Below are 18,897 nucleotides of genomic sequence, written 5' to 3' on the forward strand. Positions count from 1 at the left end.
TGCATAAACAAGGAATACTTAATTGTTTTTAAAGTTATTTAATCTTGGCAAATTATTATTGTTTTGTTCTACTAAATTGCACATAAAAATATTATCAATAAAATTGAACAGTAATTAATTGAAATCCGTAAAAACTGCTTTTTATCACAATTTTTGATCGAATTATTGGAGCATATAGTTTTTTTTTTTATAAAAACTCGAAACCGGTTTTTGAAAAAAATACTATCCGAAAACCGCTTTTCTACAATGTCGGTTTTTGTGCCAGTTAAACCCTAATTAGTACTATAGGTGATTTTGGTCGATTATTAAACTTACGAATAGGATATTTGACAAACTTGTGAAGAGAATCTAAGGACATTCGTTAAAAATTTGGAGACAATCTATAGTAGCTCCTAATACACTTTATTCAGTTTAATAGAAGCTGCTGATTGTGAACAGTATTTTAAAATTATTCGAGAACAAACCAAACTCCTGAAGGTGAGTTTGGCTAAAATCTGCTGCTGAATGAATTGAACATATCAGTCGCCACACGCATTTTACTTTTTAATTTTCATATAAATTTAAATTTTTAATTTTCATATAAATTTTGTAAAAATGCTATAGATTGTCCCCAAATTTTTAACTGACGTCCCTAGATTTTCCTCACATATTTGTTATAAAAGATATTTCTGATTATGCATAATATTATTCAATTTTTAATGTTTAATAGAGTGTTTCTCTAAACCCTGCAGGCATGGAAAATAATTACCTTTCCTTATAATTTATTAAATATCACAGTAATATTAATTACCAAGTGAGCTTAAAGCCATTATATTTCTGTCTACTAATCTTAAATTGAACGTTCACCTACTTCTTCAGCAATCTAAACCGGTTGTATCTTATTTTTAAACTGAATCCGTTCCTCGGGCAGGTGCTGCTATCTGCCATTTCGCGGCAAAACTATAAGCGCGGCATCAAAATTTGTTTTCAAACCAGTTTCTTATCAGAACACGTGAGTTGATTTATTTTCACATACTGGAACCAGATAAATAATCAATAATTTAATGGCAATAATTCAGTTTATAACCGAGATATGGTATCACTTTGACAATTTGAAATATCGATAATTGGAATGAAAAATTAATATACTTAGTTGTTTACTTAACAGGTTGAATTTAACAAATGGATTGATCTTGTAAAAATTGTTCTTAACTGATAAACGTATGGAATAAAAATAATATAATAGGGTAGATAATAAATAATAGGGTAGAGCAGCGGGGCTTAAAGGTCCATTTAAATTATTAAGAATTCTGATTTGTTGTTTTAGTGTTCTAAATTTTTGCTTATGAATACATTTTATTGACAAGAAAAATCTTAAAATATTTTGCGAATACTTGACAAAACTATTTATTTTACTAACGTTTTAATATATTATACATGCGACGATTTTTCTAATCAATGCACTTTTCTTTTTTTATGCACCCGTAATATTAAATAGGGATCAGTTTGGGAACCAAATTTATCATTATGCTAAGTTTTATCGATTACTAGACCAGCAATGACAGGGTTCTCCTCGTTAGTGGATGCTAGCTCGTATAGCAGTGTCACTCTTGCGGAAAACACTCTCGTTGCAACAGGGTTAAATATTTAAATTAAACAAAGCATTTTTTTTATATTTATGTATTTTGTAAATCATTATTTTACAACTAACTTTATCTTTTCCTTCCAGGGGTTGGTGTAATTCTAGTCACTGTATCCGGCGCAGCGTGGCGTCTAACTGCTCCCGGCACACCACCATGCCGAGCTCTTTGGGGCTTCGGCGGTCGATCTTCAGAAGAACAGAATAATAGCCAACAAACTGCCACTGCAGCAGGACATGCCTCTGCTGCATGTAATGGAAGAAGGTTTTCACCAAGATCCGGACCGCCATGCTCCGGAAGATCTAATCATCCTTACGGAGCTATGATGTACCCGGAGTTTCAGCATAGACAACCACCGCCGAGCTATCAAGCCTCTATGCAAGAATACAGGCTTAGGTAAAGGATACTTTAGATAATATTGATTGAAAATTGAATAATTGCCGAATCTACTTCGGTAATTATTTATTAACTAAGGCCTGGTGCACACGTGGCCAGTATTTCTTGTAACATATTTTCTGTCAAACTTTCATAGATAGGTGAATGCATTCAAACATGAAGTTTGACTCTAGCATTTTATTATTTTTTTATTATTATTATTTTATATTATTCTTATAAATATGAGATTAGTTCATTACATGAATTTATCCTAATACATATATGTTTTATGTTAAAATCGTTTTTCTGTACATGCTCACCTTACGATAAAAACTTGACAGAAAATATGTTACAAGAAATAGTGGCCTCGTGTGCTTAAGGATTAATAATTTTATGAATTATTACATATTTAAAATGATTCGACTACGATCACGATCCATCCATAAAAATGTCTACATTTTCTCTGTTTTTTAGTCCATTCTCTTAGTTCAAGTTTAGGGTCACCAATTTAGTAAATTTATTTATTAAAATTGCATGGAATTTTGCAAATACTGGATTAGCGCTTGTTGCAATTTGCGATTCTGGTCACTTATTCAAAATGTCTGCATTTTCTTTATTCTTTACCAAGGTTTTACTTATTGGTATAATCGTGTACAAATTGAAGATCAATATTGTTACATGATATAATTATCTGATAATCTTACAATTTTTAAAATTACAAGCATAATAAATTTCTATATTATAATCAATTTAAATTCAAATGCAAATTCGAGTCAGTTTCAGGTACACCATGAACCTACCTTCGGGCAAACTATCCTTTATTATTATTATTATTCAATTCAACTTATAAGTAAAATCACCTATTTCATAGCATTAATAGAGCCTTGCAAGTAATATTACAGTAATATATAATATAATATAATATAATTAATAATTTTATTATAATTTTGCAGATTGCTCCTGTTAGATCGGCAAAATAGTGCGGGACATTCACCACCAGGCGGGCGACCTTCACCTCCGCCTACATACAGATCTAATGCTGGAACCTTATTAAGGTATTTTTTATTAAATTGCATGAAAACTAAAATAAAAAAAACTGAGCAAATTTCATAAAACTATAAAATTTCGTTATATAATTATCTCATTAAATGAATATTAGTAGTTTATACCTATACAAGATTTATATAAAAAATATATCATACTTTTTCTAAATAGAATTTTAAAAGTTTTGTCCTATATATAGTCAGTATGTGTTTCCCTAATTTGTCGTAAAATTACTTACAAAACTTTTTATTTGAATAATTTTTTAATATACTATACTTTCGATAATTTTTATAATTAAACCGTTTTTAATACACCTGTAATATTTAATGGGGGTCAGATTGGAATCCAAATCTATCATTATGCCAATTGTTATCAAAATCCTAGACCAGCAATGGCAGGATTCTCCTCGTTAGACTTTTTATTTTTTATTATTTATTCTAATTTTATAACTAAAATATTTAACTTTTTACTTTAAAATTTGACGTCAAATTTAATTTTAACATTTTAGAAAAAAGCCATCCCTTGGATCTAATAGTACCTATTCATAATATCTGTGAAATGGAATAATTTCAAAATTAAAGGATCTTATTGTAATGATAATAATAATGTGAATAACACAATTGTAATAATAATATGAATAACACAATTTTTGTATTCGGTTTTTACATCCCTTCAATATTTCACCGGGGTCAATTTGGGACCCAAATCTATCATTATGCCAAGTTGCATCAAATTTCCAGACCATCAATGGCAGTATTCTCCTTGTTATACTTTTCATTCTTTAGCCCTTTTACTAATTTCATAACTAAAATATTGAAATTTGACGTCAGGTTTGATTTTAAGTATTGAGAAAAAGGTCATCCACTAGATCTAATAGTACCAACTGATGATATCTGTGAAATGCAATAATTTTGAAATTAAAGGATCTTTTTATAATAATATATGGTAAAAATATAACGCTTTCTTCAAATATACTAATTTATTTTAATGTTACTTGTTTCGCGATCTTCATGGCAAGAGAGTTTATTTTACATATTTTTTAACATGAACATAAAAATGGCGGATATATGGAGATTGAACTTTGTAATTATAAATTTGACGTAAAACTTAGTTTTAAATATTAATAAAAAGGTCATCCATTGGATCTAATAATATCTACTGATATTATATGTGAAATGCAATCATTCTGAAATTAAAGGACCTTATTGTAATAATATGATTCAAATCTATCAGTATGCCAAGTTTCATCAAAACTGCAGACCAGCATCGGCAGGGTTCTCTTTGTTAGAATTTTTAATCTTTAGACTTTATTATTTTTATACCAAAAATGTTGAACTTTGGGCTTATAAATATGACGTAACTTTGGACCGATAGTACTAACTAATAATAATATGATATACAATAATTTTGAAATTAAAAGACCTTATTGTGATAACATAAGTAAAATCATTTTTTTGTTCGATTTATATTTAGAGTGCTCTAACCTTCTTCTCATCAAAATTCGAGACCAACAACGGCAGGATTCTCTTCGTTAGCCTTCCTTTTCTTCAGTTATATTTATATCTAAAATATTGATTTTTACACTTTCGATTTCGACGTAAAAGTTGATTCCAATTTGAGGAAAAGGTCATCCATTGGATCTAATAATATCAACTGATAATACCTGTGATATCCAATAATTTTCAAATTAGAGGATAATGTAATAATATCATTGTTTGTGGTTGTGACTTTGAATGGAAACCACAACCATATAATAATCCTAGAAAATTATTGAACTTAACTTAATTTGTCTTTCCTTTTTACAGAGTTCCAATGACCTCTCACTGTCCAGCCCCTGGTTCTGAATACAGCCTGCCCCCCAGCTACAGGTCGCGGCATGCTCCGGTAAGGACCGCGCCTTCTGTCGGAGACTCAGTATCTGATTTAGCAAGCGTGGAACATGAAAATTATATAATTAACGACACGCGAATCAGTACGGTTACTGACATTTCCAATGAGCTGGCCAATATGGACGCAATCAAAAGAGACCCCGAGGACATATCTCCATTAAAAATGCTTTTAAAAAATAACGAAACAATAGAAAATCACGACGAACTCAAAGACGGAAATCTAGTGACCATTGTGCAGACCGGAGAAGAATCGGGACCGGTTATAGTAACCGTTTCTGGTTGTTCGACGGTTGAACACGAAAATGGTTCCCAGACTGAAATGGACATTTTAGCCCATTTATAACGCACGGCGAAAGTTGTAGAGTCAGCTATTGTTTTTATATTATAAGGAGAAAGTTATTTACGTACTTGTATATTTGTGTTTTGCATATGTCTGTATAATGTTAATAAAAAGCTTTTACAAACATGTTCTAAATATTAACTTAAATATATATGTATATGCATAATATCAGCTTTATGGCTGATTATGCAAATTGGTAAATGTATGATTATATAAGAACGCCTTATAATCATTATACTATTATTTTCTTTATTAGAAGTCAAGTTATTTCATATTACAATCTGATGACACTTTGATGTGATACAAAATCTGTTCGACTATATCACTCTGATAAAACTGTATCATGAACATAATAATTAAGCTATCTAATGGAGAAAATGTGATATAATGATTGTAGTCTTTTAGATTATGAACATCTACCAAATGAATAATATATATATATATATATATATATATATATATATATATATATTACTAAACATGTATAAATATGTAAACATTGAATTGTCGTAGACAGTGCCTAAATAGAGACCAACACTAATTGCCAGAATATTGTAAAATATAGATCTTTATAAGTGATGTTAAAATTATTAGGCTAAGATATCTGTTTTTGTTGTGTGTATGACTGTTGTGAGAAATTGATCTTAAGAACTTGCTACTAAAATCGAAGTTCTCATAGTAATCAAATGATACCAAATCAACAAAATTCCAATGGATTGCTATGTTGGTGTTGAAAACTTTTTAATTTGTTTTTTTTATGAATGGTTACTTATTTGTATTAAATTAATACAAAAATTGCTTTTTTATTAATTTAGAATTATAATCGTCTAAAATTTCTTGTATATATACCATAATGTGACGCACTTTCTTCTTTGTAATCTGCAACAAATTTTGTACAGACGTATACAGATGTTTATGAGTCAAAGAAAGATGGTTCAGAAATATAGTATATCCATTATCTGTAAATAAATTGCATTGTATGCCATTATTTTTTGTTATATAATATCTTTCTTTATGATGCAAAATACTAAAAATGTATAAATACAGAGAATATTATGATTATTGCAAAGATACCTAAATAGGTATTTATATATATACAAATGTAGATATATTATAGAATACAATAAATATATTTATAACAGAATTTAGTTTCATTTCACTCATGAATAATTTACAGGAATTTTGATATAGTTTCAAGTTTATTTCTCAATTTTCCATAATTAAATGAAATATATTTAAATACATTGAATTAAAACTTATCTATTATCTATATATTAATAGCGAAATTGATCTAAAACGATTATATGGGGTAAAAAATAATGACATGCTTGTTGAAACATTGTCAAAGAAATCTGTATGGAGAATTTTTGCTACAATTGTTTAACATTCTCATTATGCAGAAAGTTTGATTGAAACATAGTCATGATAAAAATACCTACTAAACTAAATAATCAAGATACGTTTGTATACAAAAATTCAAAAATCAAGAATTGTTATTAATTTTCGGTAGATGGCCATAGTGATTGCCATGCACTCATAGACCTTATAATACTTTTATGTATTATTATATAAGGTCTGTGCATGTAAAATTTTAGTCCTCAAATGGAGAATTTGGTAAAGTTTACAGTTTTTTGTGACGACAAGAACTTAGATAGTTATAGAGTGTATGCTCATGATGGGCACAATCTTCAAGAACTTTATACTTCTGTTATCAAAGTGTTCAATTTTGTCGTGATTAGCAGGTGATTTTACAGGTGATAAAGATAGTGATAGGACCGTAAAATAACTAGCTGTAAGTGGAATTCTGTCTTAAGGCAATTAAGGCATCGTGCCTTAAGGCAAATTGCTGGAACTTCCCGTACCAAAAATTATTATTTTTTTAAAAACGATTAACATTTTTGAAAAAAAAAATACTTTGAAAAAATAAGATTTTTGAGAAACTATAAATTGGACAAAAAATTACTTTTTGAAAAAAAAATTTTTTTTAAAAAATTTTTTTTAATTTTTTTTTTTGAAAAAAAATTTTTTCTTTATTTTGACATATTGTGAAAGATCTGAACTTTTTTTTCAAAGCAATCGTACTGCTTTAACTGCATAGGGACAAAATATAAAGCGCGTAAGCGCCGCGTCGCTGTCTAACGCATAAGCATTGGTACGGAACCCATAGGAATGTCAACAATATGTATACTTATTGTTAAAATCTCTATAAAATATCGGATAATTTAATGTGCATATGTCTAATGATCATTTTTGACCGCCAAATGGCTCATTTTTTTACTTTTTCCTCCATATCTCCGAAACCGCTAGACCTACCTTCATGAAAATTTTATCGATTCTTCATCTTGTCAATACAAGTGAAATGTTTTTTGAATTATTCAAATCGGACGCTCCGTTCTCTTAAAAACTGAGTTACCGTTTTCGGCACTTTTTGCCCCGTATCTTCGGAACGGCTAGACCTGCCTTCGCCAAAAACTAATCAGCACGTCTCCTTATCAATACGAATCGAATGTTTTTTGAATTATTCAAATCGGTTGATCAGTGTTCCCGAAATCGTCGACGAAAATTTGTATCCGCACATACATACACACACGTACATACATACACACACACATACACACACACATACACACACACATACACACACACACACACACACACACATACATCCATTTTTTCTAAGGTATGCCAAAATATTCAGAAACCTCTGAAACGTAAAGATATATAAAAATTTTCATTTTCAATTTTTTTGCGATTACTATAACTTGCCCTACGGGAAGTTAAAAATGGCGGTGAAATCACAGAAATATAAGTTGTTGATAAAAAAGATAGCGTTCTGATTAAAAAAAAAATAGATGAAGTATATTCTTCGTATCTTTTTACACTTACATGATTTATTATCTGTTGTCAGTGTTACAATTAATCTCATTACATGCAGTCTTGAGTGAATGACTAATTAGAATATATAATTTGAATATGATTCTAATTGGAAATCCACTTCATTTCAAATGTTATTGCCCGCAAATAAACAGTAGCTCAAATGTATTGATAATTATTTAAGTGGCAACACATGATACTTATTGATACTCATTTCATATATTTTTCATAAATATTTATGAAATTTATATTTCTATTACAATCAGATCTGCAATGATGTTATCAAAATTTACAATCATATTTTCTTCTTTTTTAACAAAACGTTATTAAAATCGCCAAAAAATAGAATATTATTTATTAATATCTAATGTAAATGTGAATATTTCATAAAAAATGAATGCACGAGTGATTTTAATGATATGTATACTTTTTATCCAAATCTTATAAGATTCTTTCTTATAAGACTATCATAAGAGCTTTTCTTATGAGAGTTTTATGGGATTTCGAACCAATTGAAACAAACGCAAAAAAAATTATTCTTTATGATTTTATTATTAATTCTTAGAATTTACTTATAGAATTATCTCAAATGGATTAAATTTTATTATAACTATTCTACATATAAAAAACATGATATTTTAAGCAAATTTGAATCTAAATAATTAAATTTAAGTACAAATTAAAAATGTTTTGGTTATCTTTTTTCATTATGTTGATTGATATTATTTTTTTTTATTTTTTTAACAGCAATCAGAACTTGACGAGACCTTAAAAAAAATTAAGGGGGAGTATTGGAACTATTGTGATGACTTAATTTTTAATGTCATGGTGTATAAGATGGCAACCCAACAGTGGTTCTATCACTATTTAATGAATTTATTATTAGAAATTCTAATAGGGATGATTTATATTTATCGCCGGAAGAGCGCCGACATTAAAAATTGAGATAAGTATCTTACAAGGTTTTGTGTTATGTATACATTTTTTATTTTTGCTAGATATTTTGAACAAAGTTTCCAAAAAAAATTACGATATTTAAAAGTTTTTTTTTACAAAATGTTCAAATCTTTAAATTTTTTCAATACTAATTTTATTCATAATACAAAAATTTCAGCTATTTTGCCTTAAGGCACAACCTTACAATTAGTGATTCTTTATTTGTATGTGCTTTGACTTTCTAAGCACTGTACACATATCTTTAGTCTTATGTTATTTACATTCCAGAATTATACTACTACCAATAATGTTTTTTTAAAAAATCCAATTAGAATTAAATTACTCTTACTAGAATATTTTGTACCTCTCAAAATTGATATCTAATTGATTGAGATTGATTGATTGAGATTGTTTTATAATTTTCACCAAGTAGATAATAATAAAGTATAACTAATGCCGATTTTTTAATGAACACTAAATTTTACCATATTCGGGAGTTTATTATTTGGGTATGATAAAACTTCTATTTTAAATAATAAAAAATCATTATAATAATGGGTGGTGCTGCACTAGGGCTGGTTTGTGAGCTGAATTAAACTCCAACTTGATTCAGAGAAGAATAGTGAGAGATATTTCCCATTTGCCATTTTACACCGCAGTTCCCGAAATGAGATGAAATGAAAATTTATATCACTACTGCATGATATCGAGTTATCCAGAGCGGAACTCACGACCCTGTGCACACAAGGCAGTGCACTTATACTGATTGTGAAGTATTAATAAATATGCAAATTTTTCGTGAAGTAGTTATTATAAAATGTATAAAGTGTTTCTGATCGGCTTTTATGACATGCAGAATGCGAGGAGTTCAATTTCAATTTATCAGAAACCTTACGATGGATAATATTTCACGTTCACAATTTTCGCGATAAAAGTAGTTATATAATGAAATAACATTTTATGCTATTAATATATATATATATATATATATATATATATATATATATTATAAAAAAAACAAATAAAAATTAACCGGCGTGCATTCCAGTTATTGAAGAAAAAATCTAAATTGTGTTCAGTCAATTCATTCACTCAATTCATTGCAATTTTGTTATTCAAAAATGTTACAAAAAAATAAATAAAATGAAAGTGAACTTTTCACACAAATTAATTAAATAACATACAAATCCATACAAACATAACACTTGACGTGATTCAGTCATATTTGTGAGAGAAAAATAAAATCATATAAAGCGTGTGCATGATTATGATGGTCGACATCATTATATGAATTTCATTTTTCAAATTAAATATTTTTTATTCTTTTTCACTAATATCTTTGTTATTGAAGTATTATTTCCACTGAATATGTTTTTGTGCTTTGTGTCTTCCAAATAATTTTTATGGCAAGATAATTGTCTATATTTTTATTATGTGATGTAATATAAAAAAAAACCTAATTGGGACTTCAAAGGTATGGAAATTGATTAAAAATATTTTTTAGAAACTCAACTCAACTCAATTTACTGTTATTTCTACTTATATTATCTAATTATTCGTATATCGTATTTTATTTTTATCAACACACACATATCTAATGTGAATTTTATAAGAATCGTTGATTTAAGGTGGTTGTTCGTTTTTTTCCGTTGCAGATCGCCTAAAACAAAAAAAACTACGTTGAAGAAGTTTGAATCCAGTCCCCCTACCAAAATGAAAGAAAAAAAGCAAGAAGGAAAAAAATGGCAGCTATTTAAAAAAAAAGTATTAGAAAGGGCCTTTTTTTGGGACGAGAAGCTTCGCAAAATGTTTTGCGTAATGTTATGAAGTTGTTTGAGGTAGGGGGACTAGGTATTGCAGTGGTTAACAAATTAAAAAAAAATCAAATCTATCCGACTTGTAGGTTTTTTTTAATTTGTGGCACCGCATTGAAAAAAGTCATTTTGAGAAAAACGTATTTAAAGTTTTTAATATAATGTACTAAATTTAATTTAATTTAATGTACTGAATACACCATGGAGTTCAAAGATGCTGACACATTAAAAGGGTCACGTGCATGAGGTATTATAATGAAAAAGAGAGCAGCTGGCATATAATAGCTCGCGGAGCGATGAAAAAAACGGTTTCAGAGGATCATACATATAGAGATATATATATCTATAACTTCTTCAAAAAAATAGATATTGAAATGATTTTTTTTAAATAATTCTAAGGTTTTTAGCTTTCATAATATCAAAAAATCTCAAAATCGAAAAAAAAATAAATATAAACCGAACAACCCCCTTAAATCTTATTAGAATTTTGTCAAAAAATGTACGTGTTATTAAATAGCTATCTAGAATACTTAAACAATATATACATATATATATATATATATATATATATATATATATATATATATATGATTTAGATTTTTTTATTCGACGTTGAGACATATTCTTGAATGTTGATTTTCAGCCAAACGTCGAAATAAAACAAAACATAAACAATAAAATTTTTATTTATACGTTTCGACACGGTGTGTGTCATCATTCAGCAACACTTTTTTTGAAATTATTTTCAGTATCTAAAAGAATTTTTACAAAGTTTAAAAAAGTTTTTTTGTAGTCTATTTGATATTATTTATTTATTTATTTATTTATACGCCAATCATGTTTCATATTTTTATTTTCTCAAATTGTTTAACTATCCTTGAAACCCTCTCCACAACATCGTTTGTCTTCATGTTATCAAATTGGTATTTGTCATTTCAAATTTCAAATTATCAAATTTTTACTTGTTATTTTAACTTTTAATCTATAATATATTTGAAATATAAATTTTAAAACTTTGTAAAAATTCTTTTAGATTAGAACAACTTATCGAAATCGATTGAAAATATTTTTTACTTCCCGTAGGGTAAGTTATTGTAATGGGCCGAAAATCGAGATTGAAAATTTTTACATTTCTCGACGTTTTGAAGGTTTCTGAACATTTTGGCATACCTCAGAAAAAATGGATGTGTGTGTGTGTATGTATGTATGGATACAATTTTTTGTCCACGTTTTCGGGCGCACGAATCAACCGATTTAAATGGTTCAAAAAACATTCGATTCCTATTGATAGGGAGATGTGCTGATTAGTTTTTGTCAAAAGCAAGTCCAGCCGTTACGGAGATACGGAGCAAAGAGTGCATAAAATAGAAATAGAGTTTTTGAGTGAACGGAGCATTCGATTTGAATGATCTAAATAACATTCAATTAGTAATGATTGGTAGAAGTGATTATTAGTTTTTAGCAATGGCAGGTTCAGCGATTTCGGAGATACATAGCTAAATGTGCAAAAAATCGCAGTTTTTAAGAGAAGTAAGCATCCGATTTGAATGATTCAAAAAACTTTCAGCTTGTTTTAACAAAATAATTGATTTTGGAAAAAAAAATTTGTATCATTTTTTTTTTTTTTGTATATCGAAAATAATTCAGATTTTATTTTTAATTCTGACTAAAGTTCTTATATACTTTAAACAAATAATTTTAACTTTGTAGTTCAGTTTATATAATTCTTATGAATATTAGACAATGTTACAATATTTATAATAATCTATTTGAAAACATTCAGTATTCCTCAAACATTTCGTTACGGTACGGGAAGTTCCAGCAATTTGCCTTAAGGCACAATGCCATGCACCCCACTAGTTTTCTTTTTATTTTGATTATCTTGAATGATAGATAAATCCTGGAAACTTAAACAAAATATAATATGTTTAAGTGCGAATACTTTGTGTGGTAAGTTTTATATATTTTTATTAAGTTATCTAATAAATGTCCATTTGGAACACCAAACGTATCGAAATTGGAAATGTTTTAGAAACCTAATTTAGTTTTCTTTCTTTTTCTATTATCTGTATAGATGCGTATTTCAGGAAGTATTTTATTTTTATCAACGCACACATATATAATGTGAATCTTATAAGGGTCTTATTTGAGTCTTATAAGAATATTGGCAAAAAATTTACAAAATACTAAAATAGCCATCAGAAAAACTTAAACAGTATTTATATTATATATTTTTTTAAAATAATTGGTTGTTATTTAATTCACATAATTAATAAAGACGTAAGTGAAATAACGTTATAAATAAATGAAGAAATAATGAATATTCGTTTCACTCATAATACAATATACTGCTGATGTATGTTTGAATAGTGTATATTATGTGTGTAAACAAGCATTATTACAATGCATTTTGGAATCAAGTTGTTTATAGTACGAGTGCGCTCGTTCGATCACACGACCTTCGTACTCTTATTAGAATCCATGTAGTTTTTGTGCATGCGATTGCGCACGTGTTGACCGTCAACGCACGTCGAACGTTAGTGCGGCTTTCGTGAAGCCGAGAGTTTCACGTTTCTCACATTTCGCTGATAACAGTGGGTGTGTGTGTTTTGTTGCATTTAAACATGATAAAATTGTTTAAAACCAGTTATAACAAAACATTCAGCAGTAAAACATTACTTAAAAGTGTACTTAAAGTTTTATAATTAGTTTTAACGTAGTGTATATAGTACTTAAGTGCCCTGGAATTGTATATAGTAGGCTTTATTTATTATTTATCAAACAAATGCTCAACGAAATCGATTAATTTATTAACAAATACATAATTCATGGACTGTACTTATATTTGCAAAGGTATTTATATATGTATGTTTAGATACAAAAATATCATATATAATATATTTTAGGTTAGGAAGTACATAACATATCCTGCAGTTAAATTTAGTTACATCTAGATATATATTGAATTAATAATAATCAGCAAATATAAGGACTTTGGTTTTAAAATAATATTTGAAACCCACAATTTTGTTTTTGTTCATATGGCAATTTGGTGTGTGTTTCGTATGCAGTGTAAATTCCAAAGTTCATCTGCATTTGCATATTAATATGCGAAATCATATTTATGTGTACATCTTCACCAACATTTAAAAACTTTTTAAAAGTTTCATGACACAAGTTGCAAAAACAAATGACATCTGTGAATGTGTCAGTTTGAGGCGGGAAGTTTGTAAACAATTTCGTACGAACACCGAGAAACCCAAAATAATAAAAAAAAATTACTTCCTAAGTTGGAAAACGTATATTTTTACGGGATTGATAAACTTTAACCAAAATTGGTTATAATTTACGTAACCGGCGTTTTTTATCGATCATTTCCTATTTCGCGAAAATGGTGGTGTTTTGACAGTTCAAAAAACAATTCGACCTCTGGACCAATCAGAACGAAGCATTCAGACGAGCCCCTTCATCAACTCTTACGTCATGCCATGTGCCCGTTTTAAACTAGGTTATTTCCAATTTTATTCGCCCTCGATTTTATATGAATATTTAATGCCAAAATGTCGGCTGTATATTTATCTCGTTATTCAATTAGTCAATATCAGAATTGTATATATCAAATTAAAACAACGGTTTCTCGGAATATGTATTTATTGATAACAGTGTCAATAGTCGGATGCTTAATTATGCTTCATCTACGTAATTTTGCTGATAACATATTATTTCTGATAATATTTGCTTCTGAACCTTGGTATTTGAGTTTCGTAATTTTTCATTGTGTCGTGATAATGAAAGTGTTGGATTTGATAATAACATAAGTGTTCATTATAGAATACTCTACTAATTTTTATCATTTAGTTTGTATTGTATTGGTATGTAGATGTTTTTAATTTAGTTCATTATATTTTAAATTTCTAAATTTTTACGTTATTTAACACTGTTTTAGATAAATTATGTCTGGAGACAAAAATCCATTGATTGGCGTGATAGATGTCGGTACAAGAACTGTTAGTTTTGTGGTAAGATACATTATTTGAACATTTTTATAAAAAATTGAATTATTTCTATTTTATATATTTAAAGAACATATATATTTATCTATCACTTGGATATCGCCAGTAAGGGGCCGATACTTCCGTAAAATAGATCAATGTTATGGCAAGATTATGTTATGTAGCAGTTTTTATATAAAGTAGCACTAAAAACTCTCAAACGTCCTATGTGGTTACTGTGCAATCAGGCGTTTTAGATAGGAAACCAAAACTAGAAAACACAAAAATGTGAAAAAACTATGTTATCATAACTGATTCTTTGAGATATGGCTTGAAAACATTTGGGTGAAGTTGCATTTTATATAAAAACCCCTGATCGCACAGCAAATACATTGCATTTAGACAGTTTTTAGTAGCAATTTGTATGAAAACTGGAACGTAACATAGCCTTGCCATAACATTGGTCTATTTTACGGCAGAATCGGCTCATACATTTTAACAAAATAGTTATACAATTTTCAAATTGCTTATTAACTACATTATATCGAGCATAGTTCTTCATTTTTTATTAGTATACAATTGATTCGATTTTTTGTTTAATAATTTTATAATAGATTATGGCAACACTGCGTTACGGTATTTGCTGTGCAATCAGGCGTTTTCACGTGAAAGCCAACTTCACGTATGTGTTATCAACATTGTGCTTTTGACATTTGTGAGTTTTGTAGGTTAGGTTTTTTGTGTGAAATGCTTGATTGTACAGCAAATAGCTTTTTGACAGTTTGTCACTATCAATTCATAAGAAGATAGAACCATAATTGGCCCCAGAATATTTAGTGAGTTGAAAATCTTAAATAAGTAATATCTTATATATTATTTTGGTTCAATATCTTCATATCAAAATCACATCAATTTGGATGTGGTTGTCTAAAAATTGTAAATTAAACCTAATTTTTAAAATTATTCTTGTGATATATATATATATACATATATTGTTGTATGATTCTGAATTTGATCTTGATGTTTACAACCATACTTTTCGGCTAGGAAGGCTAGTATTATAGCCGAAACATATGGATGTAAAATAAATTTTTGAAAAAAATTTATGTATTTTATTGATGCCCGATTACTAGACTTTGTAGAAGTAGTTAATTTTGGTGTTGAGATATGAGTACGATTTTCTCGGGTGACACATCAAATTGGAAAGGCAGAGTTACAAATTAATCTTTAGTTATTCCATGTGTTTCCACATAACATTTTATGTCATCATCAGCAGATATGATTATGATGTCATACAACATTAGATATGTGCAAAGCACATAATTTAGCACAATCATTTATACACTAGCTTGTCTTCCACGAAGAGAATTTTTATGTTCTAAATAGTGTAATTGAATTAAGCACAGTTATCGAACATGAATAATTTAGATGTATTATAGAATATTTTTGCAGGAGTAAATTGTAATTAGAATTGGCTTTGAGGCTCAAATGACACCATATTCATATCCACTGATGATGATAAAAAGTATTATGTCAAAACATACAGGATAATTAAAGATTAATTTTTTAATCTTAGGCTTTCGTTTGATGTATTGACTTAGAACACGGTAAATACGTTCCAAAAAACTAGCGTGTTATGTGGACAAAGAACTACTACAAAAAGAGGGGTTACTTTCCAAGAATTTAAAAATACATGCTAAATATCATGATTTTTTACAAATGTAAATATTGTTGTATTTATTATTTTTTTTAAAGAAGTAATATACATTATGTCAATAATACGATTTAGTCATAATTAACAAGTAAGAAATATCGAACAAGATCATCAGCAAGGTATCTTTATCCATTGAGCAATTTTCTGTTACAGTTTTCTGCACAGTCCAGATGTGCATTATTTTTTTCGAAATAAAATCTATTTGCGATTTCTTACTTTTAGTGAAAATATATTTATGTATTTACTACATGCAAAGTTATCTTTATTAAAATTTTATGCTTAAATATATAAATAAAATTATTATAAATGACCTTAATATTATTTTTCTGTAGGTATTTCGAGCAAGACATACTGAAGAACTAATAGCTGAGAGTATCGATATCACATTAATAACACCGCATGATGGCTGGGCTGAACAATGTCCGATAGAAATATTGCGTGCTGTTAATACTTGTGTTAGCAAAGTTTGTGAAAGACTTCCAGAATATGGTAATAAGCATTATAAGTAATAAGTTATTTATAAGCATATTTATATTAAACTTTTTTACCTTATGTTGTTAATTTCTTTCTTTCTATTTATTCTTTTTATTTTTTAGAATATACTGTGAAAGATATTGTTGCACTAGGCGTTACAAATCAACGTGAAACAACCATAGTTTGGGATAAAGTAACAGGCAGACCATTACATAATGCTATAGGTAAGTTTTATATTCATACATCTGAATGACTACTCGGTAAACTTTCATGAATATTTAATAGTGGTTTAAAATCTTTGATAAACTAATGATCAGTAAAACACTGAAACATAAAATCAGTACATTGTTATAATAAGAAACCTTGATTCAAATTTTACTTTTATAGGAAATAATATAAAAATATAAAATGTTTCAGATGAAATAATTAGAAATAACATATTTTAATTAAACTTCTTCTAGTACTTTCTAGAAACATTATAGTCCTTTCATGCCACATTATATATGATGTAGTGTAGTTATTCCAAATTGCTTTCATTCAAAGTATGCCAAAATAGGTCTGTAACCTTACTTCCGACTGTCTTATCAACCTAAGTTTTATTTCATTTTGATCGTGCATACCATCAAAGTCAATAGGTATATAATTTTTTTTATTGTAAACATTTGTTTTTCATTCTAGTGTGGAATGACATCAGAACAGACCGGACTGTGGATTTAGTACTAGCTCGTTTACCTGATCAAAATAAAAATCATTTCAAACAAATATCTGGTCTTCCAGTATCACCTTATTTTAGTGCTTTGAAACTTCGCTGGCTAATTGACAATGTTTCAAATGTTAGAAAAGCTTGTAAAGAAAATTTATGTATGGCCGGTACAATGGACAGCTGGATTGTCTGGGTTAGTTTCATTTGTAGTTAGATAGAAGAGATAGATTTGATATATATTTATGTAAATTATAATGTTGTAATTTAGCTAAAAATATAATATATCCTTTGAACTTTAAGAACATAACTGGTGGACCAAATGGAGGTAAGCATGTGACTGATGTAACAAATGCTTCTAGAACATTGTTGATGAATATAGCGACATTAAATTGGGAACCTGTAAGTGATATATTTTCATTTATTCTAAAGTTTAATAATTGAGAGTTAATTTATATTAAATATTCAGGTTTTGCTAAGAGCTTTTGGTATAGATAAATCCATTCTGCCGAAAATTATAAGCAGTTCTGAAATTGTTGGAACAGTGAATGATGGATCTCCTTTACAAGGAATTAAAATTAGTGCTGTAAGTAGCATTGTTACTTAATAATTTATGCAAAAGGCTTGTTTGATATCAGGTTTTTGCTCATATCAGCATTTACATAAATTGTTGTATTTGTACAAAACTGTTTTACATCAAACAGAAATAGGCTAATAGAAATAATAGTCATATAGATTTTAGGTAATCAACAATCAGCTCTAGTGGGCCATAAATGTTTTAAAAGGGGTCAGGCAAAAAATACTTATCGAAGTGGATGTTTTTTATTATATAATACTGGGAAAGACAGAGTAAATAGTATGCATGGGTTAGTGACAACTGTTGCTTATAAAATGGGAAAGAATGCTGATCCTGTGTATGCATTGGAAGGTATATTTATGTAGCTTAGTTTTATTCTTCGATTTTCAGGCTTATGTTTCAAAATTATTTATTATAATTCTTAATTCAGTAGATATTTTAAATTTATGCTGAGATTAGCAATTTAGAGTGAATATGGAATATTAATGTTTTAACACTACAATATTAACACTTCAAATTTTTCATATTTTGTTCTTCAAATTCTTTTAT

General features: G+C 28.3%; 2 protein-coding genes across 5 annotated transcripts in view; both read left to right on the top strand.

The window, feature by feature from the left end:
* The window catches only part of LOC113374844, a 194,737-nt gene extending 189,351 nt beyond the window's left edge, over positions 1–5,386 (top strand). The window contains exons 3-5 of the mRNA XM_026614809.1: positions 1,709–2,015; positions 2,948–3,049; positions 4,844–5,386. Coding sequence (XP_026470594.1) covers positions 1,709–2,015; positions 2,948–3,049; positions 4,844–5,270 — 836 coding nt within the window. The 3' untranslated portion in view covers positions 5,271–5,386. The remainder of the gene's footprint in view (positions 1–1,708; positions 2,016–2,947; positions 3,050–4,843) is intronic.
* Positions 5,387–6,915: 1,529 nt separating this feature from the next.
* Positions 6,916–18,897, top strand: part of LOC113377052 (glycerol kinase-like) — a 42,481-nt gene continuing 30,499 nt past the window's right edge. The window contains exons 1-8 of one of the 4 annotated variants that reach the window (XM_026617226.1): positions 6,916–7,021; positions 14,838–14,910; positions 16,930–17,086; positions 17,194–17,295; positions 17,750–17,967; positions 18,075–18,173; positions 18,241–18,357; positions 18,507–18,699. In XM_026617226.1, coding sequence (XP_026473011.1) covers positions 14,845–14,910; positions 16,930–17,086; positions 17,194–17,295; positions 17,750–17,967; positions 18,075–18,173; positions 18,241–18,357; positions 18,507–18,699 — 952 coding nt within the window. In that variant the 5' untranslated portion in view covers positions 6,916–7,021; positions 14,838–14,844. Of the gene's footprint in view, positions 7,022–13,461; positions 13,745–14,744; positions 14,764–14,837; positions 14,911–16,929; positions 17,087–17,193; positions 17,296–17,749; positions 17,968–18,074; positions 18,174–18,240; positions 18,358–18,506; positions 18,700–18,897 lie in introns of those variants that run through there. The other 3 variants (XM_026617228.1, XM_026617224.1, XM_026617227.1) reach the window with 3 other exon arrangements.

The sequence above is a fragment of the Ctenocephalides felis genome, unplaced genomic scaffold (genome assembly GCF_003426905.1).
Source record: "Ctenocephalides felis isolate EL2017-DRISC unplaced genomic scaffold, ASM342690v1 CF-g0.4_SCAFFOLD_01886, whole genome shotgun sequence".
Classification (NCBI taxonomy): Eukaryota; Metazoa; Arthropoda; class Insecta; order Siphonaptera; family Pulicidae; genus Ctenocephalides; species Ctenocephalides felis.